Genomic DNA, 18,521 nt, shown 5'->3' with positions numbered 1-18,521 from the left:
TACTTTAGTCCTTGTATAAACATTTAACATTTTACCGACCGGTAACCTATTAATCGACTCTTTACCGACCGGTAGTTTATTAATCGGTTGTCATGAAAATAAAAAATATCACTAGATTTAATTACTCTATAATAACAGAAAGAGAACAATATAGTAACCACTGTCGCAAAGTTTCATTTAACATTCCTATAAGTACAAGAAAAAGTAGATATATAATCTAGGGTAAATCGGTACCGGTCGGTAAAGTGTTAAGATGAAGTAATAACTCTATCTAGGGATATTTCTGGTATCTGAAATTAGTTGACTTGTCGCCGCTAGCCGCCATTTCGATCAGTTTCGACGTTCTTGTGCCAATTTTCGTTAGTAATCGTTTAAGAAAGCGTGATTCTCGGGAACTCAACGTGAACAGTTTCGCTGCTTTCTGGATATCCAGTCGTGAGTACTATTTTTCAATTTCATGTATTTATAATTATATCTTTTCCTTGTACAGTTTTGTAAGAATTCGATAGATCATGAATGAGTTATTCGCGGTAACGCGGCTCATTATATACATATTTGAACAATATAAATGTGTTTATATCGATATAAGAAACTGATGAAGGGTTTATTGCGTTTATTATATTATTGCTAACCCAGAATTCAAAGTTATATATTTACATTGAATTGAATTTTATTTCTCGCTAAGAATCATGGCGATTGCGTAGATTGCTTGTCACAGCATATTCTTGAAATTCCATCGATGAATTTACATATTCAATCAACGAGCATATTTCATGGTTCTTTTCTCTTGATTGTTTCACTTTTTAGTATTTTATATTGAATAATTCAATGCACTTTACACAACCCAATTTGGCTCTTGATGCATTGAACATTCATTTTAAATAAATGACAAATATATGCTTAATAGCACAACAGTTTTCTGCATCGTTTCTACATTACAATGGGATAAAGAAAATATGAAAGGTGTATTACAAACTTTCTTTGTTTATGTAATTTGAATCATAATAGGAAGTAGTTTACGTTCATTGCGATAGTATCAGTTTTGATCCATACATTAAAAAGTATATCTGATTTTAACAAGATGTGTTTTATTCTAATTGCGCAGCAAATAACATTCTCTTAATGTTTTGAAAAGTATGAAGAGAATCGTTGTATGTTGTTAAGGCGCTGCAACTTGTTACATATGTATCTGTCTATAAAGTAATTAAACTATGTCACAACCTTTCATAAATATGTTGCATAGTTATACGTGTTTTACATTTTTCTATCGATATATATTTTAATAATTATAAGCATACATTAATTATACATATTGGGATGTATTTTATATACTTTGTAATAAGTAGTTATTAAAGTTGGTTTTGTTTTAATGTTATTCTATACATCTTTGTACAGACCTTCGACAATTACACATATTATATTTTTCCAGAGGAACTATTTGGTTCTCAAATAAATTTATTTAGCAGCTAAATCTGTTAAAAGAACATTATTATACTATAGATTCATTGAATCTAATGTAGAATTAACTAAATAAATTTATTTGATAATAAGATAATTATTTGCAATTTAATTATCCGCAATAACTATTAAAGTTTAACTTTATTCTAATTTCTAGAAATCTTTATTTATTTTTAACTAAGAAGTAAATACATTATAATTCGTTGAATGCAAAGATTTTACGATTTTGAAAAGAAGATTTATTTACATTTATCTTTGGTGTAAATTTAAATCTTTTGATCGATATATATTGACAATCAATATTGATTTTCTTCCCTTTGCGTGGAAGTAAACGAAACGCAATTGCATAAATTGCTTCTTTTTAATTAAATTTACTACAAGTATATTACGGCAAAATATTCTGTGTTGTGCAGATTACCTGATCATACATTTTCTGGGGTATCCTACTAGGAATAGGCGATATTAATATTTTTGTTATTTTAAATAAGAAGAAGACAGTGTTACGTGCAAAAATTGTATGGCTTCAATGGGGAAATAATATACTGACAATAGCTTTTTTTGTGGGTGGAAGCATAAAGACGATTTGAACATCAACTTTGCATTCTTAAATCAAAAGTCCAATTTTTTATGGAAGAATCTAATAGAGCAATGAATTTTAAGTATAAAGATATTTAGACATAAATATCTATCTTAAAAGTGTAGTTTTTGAGATATTCAGCTACTAAAGTATTGAAATTGTAATTTTTTTATTGTTATGTTGCATGCGTGTTTCATCTCCTTAGATGTAAACAGTGCTTTAATGCTGCTTCAGAAGCCGAATATCCTAGAACCTATTAGTTTTAGAGTAGATATTCCTTAATAAATTTATTTTTAAAATCCATTTCCCTGTAGAAGATTCGATTTGAAAAGACAAAATTGACCTTCAAATCACCTCTTCCACTCGTGCAGAAACTATTGATACATGTAGGTATGTCGTTCTTGAAATCATATTATATAAATGATATTGTTCCTCGCATTATAACATATTTTTCCAACTTTTGTACGTAATGCTTCTTTTTATTATTTTTAATAGCAAAAATATTAAGGTGCTTGTTTCTGGCAAGACACTCTGCATATACGTATATTACTTATAAACCAAGATCTATTATACGAAGAATTATTTTTCAACATATACCGCATACGTGTACATTAAAATACTTGTACTATTTGTCTGTATTGTCTGCAAATATATTTATAATATTTAGTTCTTTTGTAAGATACAAGAGAAAAATATTTATGCGAACAAATACACATATTTTTGTTGATTTTTTAACACATGTATCGTTATCTATCAAACAAAATGTAACGTGTGTGTAAACATACCTTACAAATTAATACAACAAACTGATTTGTAAAACTTATATTTTTATATTTTACAATTTGAAAGCTTTCAATGCTATGTTCAACATGGCGATGATACATTTGTCTATGGAAGCTTTATAATATAAATGGTTTATAGAATAGAATACTTTTAATCAATTGTTGGTTCACTGTGGTGAATTATAGAATCCAAAGGATTTCTTGATAAAAAACTTGATCGAACATGTTTTGTATGTGTACTAATGTTAACAACTGGACATTTATTTATTGCATCAAATATATTCTGCACTGTTTAATTTAATTATGAGTTGCTTAATAATAATGTATTTCATTTTGCGATGATTTTACAAAAAATTTTATTCCTCGTGTTATGTATCCTAGCTATTATATGTATAATAAGAAACTGTTTATACATTATATATGTATATTCTACTAGTTTAGTAAATTATCACCTACGCAATTTAATATGATCTTCGCATTATAATATATTTTTATCAACAATATAAAATATTCCAGGTATATCATTTTAACGTATCTATTTTAAAATGGTCTCGGTATTTATGATACTAGCACATATTTGTATATAAATGCATATAATTTTGACAAATGCATTTGATTAATTGTTTTTAGAGTTTATTAAAATGTATGTATGATTGGTGGCCATGCTACGAAAGTAAAATAAATAAACAAATAGGGATATTTACTATAAATTATAAACATGTGTGGCAGTAACTCTATAACAATTTTCTTTGAATACAAAATAGCGTCCGAACGGACTGCGGCCCTTAAAACAGTTTGGAATGCGCTAGCAAACCATTTGCTAGAGAGAGGGTTTAAAAATGCAAAATTGGAACCAATGGCAATTGTCAGCTGGTGCTGTTGCCACTCCAATGCCGCAACCACCAGTTGGTTATGCTGCACCTGGAGCAGATCCTATGGCTACGATGCAAGCATATATGCAGTATTACAGTCAACCAGTAAGTATTACATTAAAAATCAATTCTTATACCGTATTGCTTTACCGTCTTGAGCAATCAAGCATCTAATTGAAATTATCGAATGTTAATATCGATTAAAATGTACAAGACATTGTTTCTGTAAAATTATTATGAGGTTTATAGCAGAGAGCTATTTGTTAATATGATCTTAATTACTGATACAACAGTGAATGTGTTAATTTATTTAATGTTGAAAGGAGAGTAATTATGCCGTACTATATATAATAATATATATATAATAAAACTATCGTTACTTTTTATTAGGCACCTAGCGGATATACTGCGGAACAATGGGCTACAGCCCAACAACAGAATTGGGCTCAGTGGCAGCAATGGCAACAACAGTATCAGCAGTGGCAAGCTCAATACGGAGAGAAGGTATATAGAAGATTACTGTGTCGTTAAATGGCTTCGATCAAAGCATGTTAATATATTATTATTGCAAGAAATGTGTCTTGGACGATTAGGATTCTAATATATTTCTGGTAAAAGTTCAAAGTATGATCTATTTTTGAATTAAAAATTAATAAAACGCGTCAAGTAAATTCATTTTTCGATCATAATATTAGATTCTATTGATTCGTGTTATCTCATTCATTTGTTCATCGATTTAATTTTGTTTCAGTATCAGGAAACGATGAAGCATATGTCGGCGCAGAATATGAACATAACTAATCAGGTGTCACAGTTACCAATTGTACAACCCCCACCGCCTCTTCCAAAGGAAGATACAAAACCACCATTACCTCCAAACACATATCAATTTACAAGCATGCCACCACCGCATCAGAACAATCTTCCATTATTTCCAGCCAAACAAAGTGCGAATACCACGGTGCAAACTAGTGCACAAAACTGTCCCCAAAATCCCCCTTTACCTCCAAATCAGCCGCCATTACCTCCTGAAAGCAGTAATTGTAGTAAAGAAAATACTTTGACCGGTAAACGCGGTAGTAGTAACATTAGTGAATCTAATAGTGCTAAAAAGTTAAAAGTTGAAGATGAAGAGTTAACAGAGGCTGAAAAAACATTTGATGCCCAGTTTAAACAATGGGAGGAACAATTTAATAAGTGGAAAGAGCAAAATGCTAACCACCCAGACAAGGTAAGTAATATTATGATTATTATGTGCGAATAAAAGAAAAGAGATTAACATATTAATTAAAATGTTATACGCGAAGTAGTCTCAGTCGAAATTTTGTTAAAAAATATATATATTATTTTATTGTAGACCCAATACAAACAGTACGAAGCAAAATGGACATCTTGGCGAGAGAAACTTATCGAGCGACGGGAACAGATGCGTAGGAAACGCGAACAGCAAAAACAAGCTGCTACCAAGACAGAAGTTGATAAAAATAAACACTTACCCGGTGATGATAAAATAATGAATATTCTGTCAAGCACGGAAAACCAAGGATTGATCAACAATTTGTTAGGCATTGGAAAAACTCTTGGTTTAACTGGGAAACAAAACACTAATGTACCTCCACCGCCACCGCCACCGCCACCACCAGCTACAGAAACTACAGCATCCAATGTTCAAACGACAACTATGGCATCCTCCTCTCCGGTAATATCACAATCAACAACATCTCAGTTACCTGTTACGAACATGATATCTTCCAATATAATGTCTTCATCTCCTTGGAATTCTCAACAGTGGACGTCCCAGTCCCATTACAACGCAGGAGCAAATCTATCGAATTTTCCAAACTTTCAGTCTATGACTGGTGTGCCTCCACCACCTTTTGGCGCGCCATCAACGCAAATGCCTCCACCAAATTTTACACAACCACCACCAAATTTTCCAAATGTACCAAATTTCTCACAGCCACCGCCAGGTTTTGCTAATAACGATACACGGCAAAGCAATAATTTGCGGTCGCAGGTTTCATTAAATGTTCGAGGAAGATCTCCGTTTGGTTCAAATAATGGAGCCGGTCCCGATGGAAATCTTGCGCACAGTGATCGTTTAAGTCAAGCTGGTCCAATGGGTCATCCAAATAATCTTACCATTAATGAATCTAATCGACAAAAAGATAGTGTACCATTGGATCAATTTCGATCCAATGATTTATTTGGTCAACGAAATGATAATTATAAATTAAACGATGACCGAGCATCAGAAAATGACCAGTTTATAAGAGAAGATAGAAATTATCCAGAACAAGGAAATAATCAGTTTAGTCAACAGAAGATGAACTTTAATAACGATAGATTTGCTCTTGGAGGTGATCGTTTTGGACAAGGGAACAATCGATTTGGTTCGGTGAATGATAGATTTGGACCTGGAAACGATCGATTCGGTTTAGGAAACGATCGATCTGAACTTGGTAATGATCGATTCGGATCCGGAGACAATAGATTTGGAAATGATCGATTTGGACCAGGTGTGGATAGAATTGGATCAGGAACTGAGTCTGTCACTGATCGCTTTGGACCAAATGATAGATTTAGCACAAATATCGAGCAGTTTGGCCTGGGAGGCGATAGATTCAATAGGAATAATCTAGATCGTTTCGATCAAAAAGATGTGGGAGATAATAGACGCGATGGGTTTCCAAATATTACTCGAAGTTTCGGTAGAAGCAATCAGTTTGAACCACCGGATAAACTTGCGCCAGAATTGAAGAAGCTTATGGAAAAACGAAGAGCTGCGTTGGATGTCTTTAAACCAAGTTTTCTTGATTCTGATAAAAGTATTGGCGTTGGTTCGTTGAGTGAAAGCTTTAAAAAAATTACCGGTGATTCGCCATTTATGAAAAGTTCCATTGGTAATAATAATTTTGGGCCGCGCGTATCTTCTAACTTCGGACCAGGTGGTCTTGGTAATTTTAGAATGGCTGGAGACTTTAAACCTCCAGGAAATTCGGAATTTGGATCGCGCTGTTCCGCAGGAATTGGACGTAATAATTTATTTGATTCCCGAGATGGGGGAACAGTTTCGTTTAGAGGAGCCGCTTCTAGCCCGCAGCAACAAGTACAGGATTCTGTGAACACTGATCCAAGATCAGAGATGATGATAAATCTTCGTACCGATACAGATACACATATTGAGAATAAAGGTGAATCTGTTATTGTGCCAGAACAAGCAGAAGTAACGAATTTAAATTCAAACGAACAAAATATTGACAGTACGCTGAAAGATTGTCCTGAAAATTATCCAGTACAAAATGAGATACCATTATTGGAAACATCAACTTGGATGGAAGCTCAATTTCCCGAAGACAATTCGATGCGAAAGGATACTAACGATACTAAAGAGAATGAAAATCCGTCTGGAAATTGTAACACTCTGTTGGAACAGGGCACTCGCAGTGTGATCGGTGAAGCAACAGAACGAAAATCAGATCCATCTAATAGTTATACCGATATTAACAAGAAAACTGACGTGCTACCTTTCATGGGAGAAAATGATCCAAAACCTGAAGATTTAAATATGGAGCCACCACCAGAATTTCCAAATTTGGGTCTTGTTCCCACAAACGCTAACGAGCCTATTATTGATCCTTTGCGAAGAACAGGTGATTCATATGATGCAAAAGAGCCATCCGCGAAACCTTTTCCCAACAATCCAGAGTGCTCTGACCCTAGAGAAAATTTTGATAGTTCATTTAATTCAAGAGGAATGCAATGTAGACCAAATGCACCGTTTTCTGGTCCCAGAGGTGCTAATGATGGCAGGTTTCCCGTGTTTGAACCTAGAGATTTCATTTCATTTAATTCCTCCGATCCAAATTCGTACCTGTTAGGACCTCCTTGCACTCTTACCGATGGACAATTTGGGTCAAGGGGACCTAATGATGGACAATTTCGTTTGAGAGGACCTAACGATGGACAATTCGGTCCAAGACGTGTCAATGATTCTCAGTTTGGTTCGAGAGGAATCAACGATGGACAGTTTTGTCTGAGAAGTGCCAATGACGGATCGTTTGGCCCAAGAGGTCCTGTCGATAGTCAGTTTGGAATAAAAGGCCCTAATAGCGGGCAGTTTGGCCCCAGAGGTTCCAACGTTGGTCAGTTTGGTCCCAGATACGATGGACAGTTTGCGCTAAGAAGACTGAACGACGGACAATTTGGATCTCAAGGACCTAACAATAGACAATTTGGTCCTGGTAGGCCACCCGATGTACCTTTCGATAATCGAGGTTCTGGTGAGATGCAATTTACTCCTAGAGGGCTTAACGAAGGGCAACTGAAATTTTCAGGACCTAATGATAGATTCTCCGGTTTACGACGCAATGAGGTTTCTTATCAGCGTAATTCAATTGGTTTGAAAGGAACAAACGATGGACAGTTCACCGGTAGATTCAACGAGAAACAATGTGGTATTACCGTTGAAGGAAGATTTGGGTCTCAAGGTTCAAGCGACATGAGCTTTGGATCACGAGGTCCAATAAGCGGTGGTCCAAACGATGCTTCGTTTGGATCTCGAGGTCCTACCGACAGACAATTTGATGTTAGAGGAATTGGGGAGTATCGACCAAGGGGACAAATTGATAATAGTTTGTGCCCCAAGGCCAGAGAGGCTTCAGGAATCGGTGATCCTGAGGTCCATGGCGATGGAGGAGCATTCGAAGCTAATGATCAAAACCAGTTAGAACAGAATGCGCAGCAAGGACAGTTTAATTCCAGTGAAAATTCAGGGTGGAAGCAACCATATTCTAAAAATAGTTTTGGCGATATTGATCAAAGATCTGGACAAGATTTCTGTTATGGCGAGAATCCGTTGCCCCCACAAAATGAAATATTGAGTCAAGGTGTGGCGAGTAATATAGAACGACGGTCTCCTATAAATACAAATAAATCTAACGTACCTGATAAAAGATCAGAAAAAGGTATAACTGATTTAACACCTGGAGATTGTAAAATTGGATATGGAGAATCGTCGTCGGGGTGCGATTATGGAAAGTTTGCTAGCCCTAATATGCACAAAAAACGATCATTGGATAATCGACAGCCTCAAATTATGTGTCCAGTTGTTAAAGAATTTTGCATAGAAAAACAATTTAATTATAATCATGGCGGGGCTACCGCTGACAAGAAATTCGTTGAACATATACCTGCCAAAGTAATCGACTATGCCCATACTTCTCGTACATCGATTCAAGATCACTTAACTCCTGTGCAGTGCTTTGATTATGGGCATGGTAATTTAAAGCCATTGGTACCGGATCATGTGGTCTATCCAAAGAAAGATTTCAGAAATTGGGAGGAGAATGAACTAAATTTGAAAGACTATACAGAGAAAATGAGGAGATACGAACATTATTCAAGAAAAACAGATTCTACGCGATCCAGAGATTATAGCCAAAGAAGGGACAGCGAGGAATTGATTAATAATAAAAAGTCTGAACGGGAACGCAGAGAGAGAGAAGACTATAAAGGTAAAGAACGTGAAGGTAGAATATTTGGTCTTTGATTATGATAAAGCGACTATATTACACAGCATCGAAATTGGGACAGTTGAAGACGGGGACCGGGTCGAAAAACTGAGGGTGTGTGTGTGTACTAAATGATTAGAAAATTCAAGATTTTTCCCCTTGTCTTCCATTAAATTTTTTCCCAGGGATGGTCAAACATCCTGTATATGTATAACGGGGATTTTTTTCCCCTTTCCTTTTTTTCTTTTAAAAAAAATTGAAAATGCGTTACTGACAAAATCTCAATCTTAATTAAATATAATACAATTTTCTAATTTCAATGTTATAGTCCATTTATTATAAATAAAAATTGATCGAATACAATAAGGACACGTGTGAAACTATATTTAGGAATCTGTACACATAGTCCAATTATGTACTTATTTTATTATTAAATTTTACGACTGGTTTCACGTTTGTTAACGTCTTTTAAAAAATGTAGAACGAACGCGAGAAAGGTGTGAAACTTCGCAAAAGGAAACGATCGAAGAGAATGACAAAAATGAGGAGAGGTACAGTAATATCGAATAATTAATTTATAAATTTATATATGTACATTTGTAAATGAACTATATTGATATTTATACCAAACACGTTTGAAAATATATCTTTCTTTAGATCGAAAGGAAATATAAAGTGGCAGGAGAACTCAAACAAGAACGTCGTAGAGACGAAGCCGTCAGATATCAGGTATGTTGTTATATTAATTATTAAATGCGTCTTAGATGTTTAGTGTTCGAAGAACTGTAAAATAAACGCATTTACAACTTTTGTGTTCTTAAACAGACTCACATTATGCTATGTCATACCAGTGGGTATCTATTTATAGATTATTTGAAATGGATATATTGCATTTTGCATAAGGTACGAAGACTTGTTTATGGAAACTTATGCTATGTCTTGAACCGTTAAAATGTACAAATATATTGTGCGAATCTTGTTGGCGCGTACAAAATATTTTTGAAAACCATTGGTTTTCTCTAGTTGCACTATCGAATTTACACACGTACGTAGAGGATGGTCTATTTTAATCTATCCGCGCTGTCATCTTTGAATCTAGTAGTTTTTTTCTTTCAGATATATCAAATGAGACTCCGTTTCTGTCGAAGGCAACATGTTTTGGTCATAGAAGAAGTCGTTTTCAAGATTTGAAGGGGACCTTTACTTTTTTCAATGGAACGATACATTTCTCGTTATCTAGATTTTTAGCTTTTGAACAAATATATCAAGACAATGAAAAATGCATTATTTTATTCAAAAAAATAAAGATCACTTTCATAGCTTGAAAATGACTCTGCCTGGAACGATGTTACGTTGACCAAAACGTGACTCTCTCAAAATAAACTATGTTTGATATGGTATATTTGAAAAGAAAACATGAGAAATACTAAACTCGAAAATAACAGCGTGGAAAGAATTGAATAAGACCCTTTGTACATGTGTTAGCATTATTAATGTCACTGTATTGACTCTAGTATATGCACATATATTATATAATATGCCACGTATGTACGAATAGTACAACTTGCGATTGTTTTTAGAAATTGACGACTTTTTGAGCATCTCTAGATGATCTGGATGTTGATACTTAATAAACAGAACTTAATATATGTTTTTTCTCACGCTAAATATATTAACAGTGATCGGGAATTAACTTAAACCAAGTTAAACGAATGAAATGTACAGCGGCATAATGCAAACATATTTTATTTTTATATGTTTGTATTACGTACGAACGTGTTTTCTACAATTTAATTTTTTTCACCTTTGTACAGGTGATAGGAGAATGTACACCATACTTACAGGTTTTTATACTGCCGTTGCTATCTTTTACAATTACCGAAAAAATCATTTCTATTTATTTTCATACTGTATACGATACACTTTAAAATTGTTGACAAATAGTTTATATTATATATCTGAATATTTCGTGAAAAAACTCTGCTTATGACCCAACCGACAGTGATATTTTAAATACCCCAAAACATGTTCAAAGATATATCAATCGTTATGTATTTGTGATCATTTATGTTTCATCGTTAATTTTCTTAATTTTATGTTGTAAAAAACAAATTGCTTCATTTCGACGATTAACGTATTTAAAACTTCTAAATGGATTATAAAGATCTCATAGTAAGTAAAAATGATATGTTACAGTGTTACAGATACACAGCATAATGTGGTGGGACCAGCACCAAAAACTTTGGAACTGCCAAAAACACCAAACTGTACAATGGTGGATGATTTATTGTGTCCTCCGGGTCGTCAGAACAGACCACCAAAAATAGCCATCATTTTGAGAGGTCCACCAGGCAGTGGAAAATCATTTGTCGCTAAACTAATTAAAGTAAATTTATATGTTCTTTGAAGTTTCTTCGGTGAAATGTATTTTTCTTTAATATAATTCTATACGTATATTATATTATAGGATAAAGAAATTGAACAAGGAGGTTCGGCGCCAAGAATATTAAGTCTCGATGATTATTTTTTGATCGAAAAGGAAATGGAGTCCACGGATGATAATGGAAAAAAGGTTACAGTCAAGGTATAGTGGTAACTATTAGTTTTCAATAAATCTAAGGTCATCGACTCTTCACTTTGTTTCTATTTTGACACAATTTATTTTACTTTGACGAATGTTGTAGGAAATGATCTATGAATACGAAGAAGCAATGGAACAGAGTTATGTAACATCGCTCGTGAAAGCCTTTAAAAAAAATATCACTGATGGTTTCTTTAACTTTATAATACTCGATTGCATTAATGAAAAAATATCTGATTATGAAGAAATGTGGAGTTTTGCTAAAACCAAAGGTTTTAAAGTAAGTTTTATTAGAATGAAAACTGTTAAATCGTTCTTTTATATAATTATTCGTTCATAGGTATACGTATGCGAAATGGAAATGGATTTACAAATCTGTTTAAAAAGAAATATCCATAATCGTACGGAAGATGAAATAAACAGAATTATAGATTATTTTGAACCTACCCCAAGTTATCACCAAAAATTGGACGTTAATTCAATGTTGCAAGATCAGGCGATCGAGGAGGTACGTTTTTCCCCCATATATCATTATTTACAATTCAGATTACAGCTAAATTCGCTTTCGTGCAATACTGTAACGTAGCATAGTACGCGTGTAATGCCCTTAATTTCAGTATTTTATAATAGGTTCATATGGAAGATAGCGAGGAAACGCTAGAGAAGTCCTCCCAACAAAATGAAGACAGCCTAGACAGTCAGGAGGATGTCCAAGATAGTGTTGTAAGTTTAAATTTTCAATCATGTATCGTCATTATTATCATCATTATTATTATTACTACTATTACTACTGTTTTTCTTCCCCCATTTTTTCTTTTAGGGAGTAAGCAAGTGGGAACGCATGGAAGCAGAAGATAAATTAGGTTAGCTATCATGTACTGTATAAAATATCGTCGACATTTCTTTCTGGTTATGCCTTTTTCTTAAGTATTTGCTTATTTTATATAAATATGTAATATAGACCGTTTGGATGGGCTTGCAAAGAAGAAGAGCGAAGGAAAAGTACAAACTATGAAAGATTTTCTTCAAGTTCCAGACTACTATAATATGGAAGATACTTCCGGTAAAAAACGTGTAAGTACACTTTTAACTTGCCAATGATAATGAGATAATGTAATTTGAGATTATTAATGGAATGCTCATGAAATTTTCTATAAATCTCTATGTTATCGTATCTGAATTTATACAGGTACGATGGGCAGATTTAGAAGAACGTAAGGAACAAGAAAAAATGCGTGCTGTAGGTTTTGTGGTTGGTCACACCAATTGGGATCGTATGATGGATCCGACAAAAGGAGGAAGCGCCTTAACACGCACAAAGTATATATGACTTGACTCTACTTCTGGAATATCTAGGAAAAATTATAAGTAAAATTAATATTGTTTGCCCTGTAAATTCTAGTCGAAAAATTTATATAATCAGTTGAAGAGTAAATCTAACGATATTATTACTGGTCCTGCAAACAGGAAATGTAATGATACGTTAATTTTTCTTGTTTTGTATTTTTTCAAAGAAAAGACTAACTTTTGTATTATGAAATGTAATGTTTGTACAACGTATGTAAAAATAACGTTATCACGTTTATGCAAGTAAAACATGATACCAGATGTAAGAATCTGGTGAATGATAGTAAGAAAAGTATTCTTATAGTATTATCTGTAACGCGCAAAGACTGTCCTTTTGGTATAACGGTTACAGTTTTATCAAATTTCCTAAGAATATATTAACATCGGAATATTTTAGCGAGGAAGATGTTGTTATTTTAAAACAAGAGGGAGAATATAATACGAAGCGTTACGTTTCTCTTATTATCGTATACATATATTTGTCTGTGGACTATTCTTTAAAAAGACACATTTAAGCTAGAATTCAAGTGGAAACGGTTAAGGCGTAGTGTGAATGTTATATTAAATTTTCCATAAATTGTAACCTGCATTTTTATGATTTATATATGTGCATTTTTATTTTTATCCTTATTTAATTCGATAATGTCGCTTTTTATTTTTTCAAATACGTTTTGTGAAATTCAAGTATTAAATTGTTATTGTATTATAAATATCTTTACATGTAGTTTAATTAGCGAATTCCGGTGTCTTATACGATCATTGTTATTGCAGGTTTTTCTCGCTATCATAATGACAATTCTGTTTTCATTCGGCTACGATCGAACAAAGAAGCGATAAAGCAAGGTACCTACAACCTTCAGATTCTTCGAATGGCGATTCTAATACAGTCTTATAGGAAAGATTATTATTTAGTAGAATCGGCATAAAGTCCTTTTAGCTTATGTAAATTATTGCACGCTGTAATTACTGTATATAAATAACATACCTTTAATGAAAATGTTTTCATTATACATTTTTATATATAATTCCTGTATTATGTATAATAAGGTAGATCTATAGTTTAAATGTACACAATAGTCCTACGCTGCCTATTGACCATTCTATTATCGAGAAACTAAACGATATGTGTTAAAAAATTTGAAGAAATTACCATTGTATGGATGAACTAAAAAATAAAGTTGAAAAAATTTTACGATATTTCATACCAATGACCATTAATTACTTGCAGTAGATTCGTGTCTTAGAATTCTTACGATGTATAAATTGCTTATGGCGTTCTACATTTAGTAGATCAAAAACGTTGTCAATTAGAATTTTAATGACCGAGAATAAATCTATTCTTGGACTATACATTAATTTATTGCTGCTAAAACATCATTACCAAAGTAAGTATTCTTATTTGCATCGTAATAATAATTTATTTAAGAAATGTGTTGGGGGATTATTCATGAATATTATTATCCGAAACTAATTACTATATAATTAAATTTTTAAATCATTTCGCTATACATATTTCCATATAATTAATTAGTTATAAACGATTCTTATTTAAATAATGCGCAAAAAAGTGCCTAAAACAGTGTCGCCATCTAATATCAGTGTTTCGAAGTCAAAAAATCGTCCCAGGATCACAGAATGTGTGTGGAGGTATCCGGAGTACAGCTTCCCCCACTCCTCCTACTCATGATACCACACTACCATTGATTATTCATTAATAACTCCTTTCCTGGGCTTAAACTATCAACTTTTAGTATCGAAGAATATAGTATAGACCCTTGGCTACAATCAAGGATACTTTTTAGAACCATTCCGCCCGTAATTAAGGCGTTATTAACGAATATCGGAAGTCGGCACATTGTACGACTGTACCATCGTCCGCTTTAATCGATGAATTATCAATTTTTCGCCAATAACACGCATATTTCCGCTATTGTAAACCCAAGTAGACATCCCTGGCAACATGTAAGGACCGATTTTACAACGCTCCAAGCTCTAATTAATTAATTATTAGCGATTGTTCCCGAAGGTGACCCGCAAAACAGTGACCCGACTTCCGATATTCGTTAATAACTTGTTAATGAGGGGCGGAATGGTGTTAAAAAGTACCCTGAAATCTAGCCAAGGGTCTATACTATTATCTTCGATCCCACAAGTTGATAGTTTGTACCCAGGAAAGACGTAATTAGTAAATTAACGAGCAATAGGTCCAATAGTTCATCGAAACATTGATTTCTACAGTGGCGCCACTAGTGGCGACAATAGCGTACTATGAGTTGCTCGGCTTTTAATCAACTATTGCTCGTTAATTTACTAATTACGTCTTTTCTGGGTACAAACTATCAACTTATAGAATCGAAGATAATAGTATAGACCCTTGGCTTGGTTTTCATTGTACTTTTTATAACCATTCCGCCCCTCGTTAACAAGTTATTAACGAATATCGGAAGTCGGGTCACTGTTTTGCGGGTCACCTTCGGGAACAATCGCTAATAATTAATTAATTAGAGCTTGGAGCGTTGTAAAATCGGTCCTTACATGTTGCCAGGGTTGTCTACTTGGGTTTACAATAGCGGAAATATGCGTGTTATTGGCGAAAAATTGATAATTCATCGATTAAAGCGGACGATGGTACAGTCGTACAATGTGCCGACTTCCGATATTCGTTAATAACGCCTTAATTACGGGCGGAATGGTTCTAAAAAGTATCCTTGATTGTAGCCAAGGGTCTATACTATATTCTTCGATACTAAAAGTTGATAGTTTAAGCCCAGGAAAGGAGTTATTAATGAATAATCAATGGTAGTGTGGTATCATGAGTAGGAGGAGTGGGGGAAGCTGTACTCCGGATACCTCCACACACATTCTGTGATCCTGGGACGATTTTTTGACTTCGAAACACTGATATTAGATGGCGACACTGTTTTAGGCACTTTTTTGCGCATTATTTAAATAAGAATCGTTTATAACTAATTAATTATATGGAAATATTAGATAGCAATTTGAATCGAATAATATTTGGTGCAGTTGTAATCGTTTATAACTAATTAATTATATGAAAAAATTTAAGGAAAGGTACGAGATAATGTATTAATAGAAACCATGGAAAGTATGTATTGAAATTTTTACTTTTTATTAATATAAACATACAGAATATTTTACACTTTACTAATTCTATTATAGAAAAACATACCTTAGAATCTTGAAAGCACGTTTTATAAATAAATTAAATTGTTGATTTCTACCTGATAGTAAACAATTGGCTAGACACGTGGAAGCAAAACGACACAAGTCTTTGCATAGACTTTATGAAGGGGTGGAAAATCGTTTGCGTGATTACAGGAATGTTCAAAGACAAATGTATCGGTTGATCGACACTTAATGACTCCCCCCCCCTTATGTACATCTTACTGCAATACGCTAAAGAAATTCCTCACAAAGAAGGCGGTGGTGGAACCAGTACAGTAGTTGGCAGGGATTGGAAAAAGGTGATACCGTTAGAGTTGAAACCGGAACCAAGTAATTCGATCAACCATTGGCCCCTATATCCATAACGTTTTTGATAGGCGTAAGAGGCGCGCGGTCCATCCTCGGGTCTAAATTCAAAGGCCATCTTCTTTCTTGTATCTGGGGAAGTTAACAATTTCAACAGACCCAGGACGCTGTTTCGTGGCCATTCCCAAAACCGCTCTCCCGACCAAACAGTCCGAAACATGCCGGACCACCTTGACGGAGATAAATCGAACGGAATCGATCTCGACGTTCGCATCAACGCTGCACCACTGGATTCAGCAATTATGCACATCTGTACACGACAATAAAATAAACGTTTTAAAGGCATACCACTTTTGTATCGGTGAAAGAAGTTAGGCAAGTACCTATTTCATTTTTGTTTTATCAGAAAGGGGATACACATTGTAAATTAGGCTACTTAAACTTATCTGCTATACGTACATATGTACCTGCAAGAAATATATGTATATCTCTACAACTCGGCCACGAAAAAACGATTGTTTTTGAACCTCGGAAGTATACATACATATGTATCCCCTTAGTTCTATAAAAATGACCACCACTTACCACCACCGAATATATAAACGGTTTTACAAGCCGCATCTTTTCTTTTTCGTTCCAGCATTTGAACCTTCGGGTAGAAACAGACACAAAGAACTGACCCATAGTTCATCGTGTCGATTCACTTTTATGCCTTCTTTTTGAGCGAAGGTGTCGTGTGCATAGAATACATCGGCCGTCGATCGATTCCGGGACGGCCGATGAATTGTCATTCAACGAGCGAAACATAGACATAGTTTATCAAACTGCCTGCGCATCGTTCCTCGAGACCGTCCGTTTTTACTTTCACTGGCAACGTTACGCCAGACTGGACTGCTTGGCTGATTTCTTATATAGCATACATGGTCTTTGGAACCGTGGCGGGACGAGTTAGTTGATATTCCAGACTCGTTAAAATATTGTCACTGAACGGCAGACAGTGTGCTTCTACGTGATCGCTTCGCAAAGGAACAACATGAATTTCTTTCGTGTCTCGGTAGTTACGATTTCGCTTCTGGCTGTTAGTTAGTTATCACGCTTTCCTGCGACCCATTTAACAAAATTCATTTTAATATCTTGCAACATTTAAGTATTGCGTATATTAGATTTGGAACAAAAATCAACTGGCTGCTCGAAATAATTAAAAAGCTATCTGATCGCTACAGAGTAAACGTTGACATGGAAATATGGTAGTAAGGAGATCGATTAAAGATCAGGGAAATGGACTCGAATAGCCAATTTGTTTCATTCCAACTCTACATATATGTAGTTGAGAATTCTTCTTGTAATTTTAGTTATTACATCATTTACTTATTACATCATTGATTTTAGGTGTTGCTAACTTTTATCGTGATGGTATTTCACGCCGACAGACACATATCAGCCGCTAGCCCTGTTGGTGCTTTTTCGTTTATTCACGATCTAGTTCAGTCTAACATAGCAGGAGTGCCGCTCATCCACGAGGCAAGTAGTACCTATAATTGAATTTGTCAAACAGAAAGATAATATTAACGAAAATCAATAAGAAGAAAAAAAGTGTAAATAAGTTGTACATATTAACTTCCCTTTATAATTGTTCTGCAGCAAACGCAATGGGATTTCGATCCAGAAATCGGTAAACGGAGAAAAATCAGATACGAAGAAGAAAATGGTCGTCATGGCGAACTCGCAATAGCGAAGATTGGCATGGGTATCGGATACGGAGGACTTTGGGGAACGTCTGCGTAAAGACAAATCCTATTAATCGATCGACAATTAATAATCTGTAAAAAGATACATTAAATATCATTCGTTTCGAAAACTGTACATATTATTATAATTATTAAGGTACCTGTTACACTC

General features: G+C 34.3%; 3 protein-coding genes across 5 annotated transcripts; 2 read left to right on the top strand and 1 right to left on the bottom strand.

Annotated features, from left to right (window-relative positions):
* Window positions 1-329: 329 nt before the first annotated feature.
* On the top strand, window positions 330-14,209 carry LOC122404043. 3 transcript variants are annotated; one of them, XM_043407905.1, is made up of 17 exons: window positions 330-435; window positions 3,582-3,794; window positions 4,080-4,193; window positions 4,441-4,920; window positions 5,047-5,388; window positions 5,479-9,205; window positions 9,684-9,753; window positions 9,860-9,931; window positions 11,399-11,588; window positions 11,670-11,786; window positions 11,887-12,063; window positions 12,124-12,291; window positions 12,414-12,506; window positions 12,604-12,646; window positions 12,745-12,857; window positions 12,973-13,103; window positions 13,902-14,209. In XM_043407905.1, the coding sequence occupies exons 2-17, from the start codon at window positions 3,657-3,659 to the stop codon at window positions 13,918-13,920; spliced, it is 5,994 nt and encodes a 1,997-aa protein (XP_043263840.1). In that variant the 5' UTR covers window positions 330-435; window positions 3,582-3,656; the 3' UTR covers window positions 13,921-14,209. The 3 variants fall into 3 exon arrangements, with proteins under 3 accessions (XP_043263840.1, XP_043263841.1, XP_043263839.1); XM_043407906.1 differs by having other exon boundaries at window positions 5,047-7,933; window positions 8,027-9,205; XM_043407904.1 differs by having other exon boundaries at window positions 5,047-9,205.
* A 2,234-nt stretch (window positions 14,210-16,443) lies between these two features.
* LOC122404038 lies at window positions 16,444-17,346 on the bottom strand. The gene is made up of 2 exons (XM_043407898.1): window positions 17,208-17,346; window positions 16,444-16,932 (listed from the first exon to the last, which is right to left on the bottom strand). The coding sequence occupies exons 1-2, from the start codon at window positions 17,304-17,306 to the stop codon at window positions 16,561-16,563; spliced, it is 471 nt and encodes a 156-aa protein (XP_043263833.1). The 5' UTR covers window positions 17,307-17,346; the 3' UTR covers window positions 16,444-16,560.
* Window positions 17,347-17,579: 233 nt separating this feature from the next.
* Window positions 17,580-18,492, top strand: LOC122404040. The gene is made up of 3 exons (XM_043407899.1): window positions 17,580-17,676; window positions 18,012-18,143; window positions 18,264-18,492. Exons 1-3 carry the CDS (start codon window positions 17,656-17,658, stop codon window positions 18,405-18,407), a joined length of 297 nt encoding a protein of 98 aa, XP_043263834.1. The 5' UTR covers window positions 17,580-17,655; the 3' UTR covers window positions 18,408-18,492.
* Window positions 18,493-18,521: the final 29 nt, after the last annotated feature.

This window comes from Colletes gigas, unplaced genomic scaffold (assembly GCF_013123115.1).
Source record: "Colletes gigas isolate AHSC1104 unplaced genomic scaffold, ASM1312311v1 Colletes_gigas_Sc00097, whole genome shotgun sequence".
NCBI lineage: Eukaryota > Metazoa > Arthropoda > Insecta > Hymenoptera > Colletidae > Colletes > Colletes gigas.
Note: the sequence above shows the minus strand (reverse complement) of the source record. Positions and strands in the feature narration are given on the sequence as shown.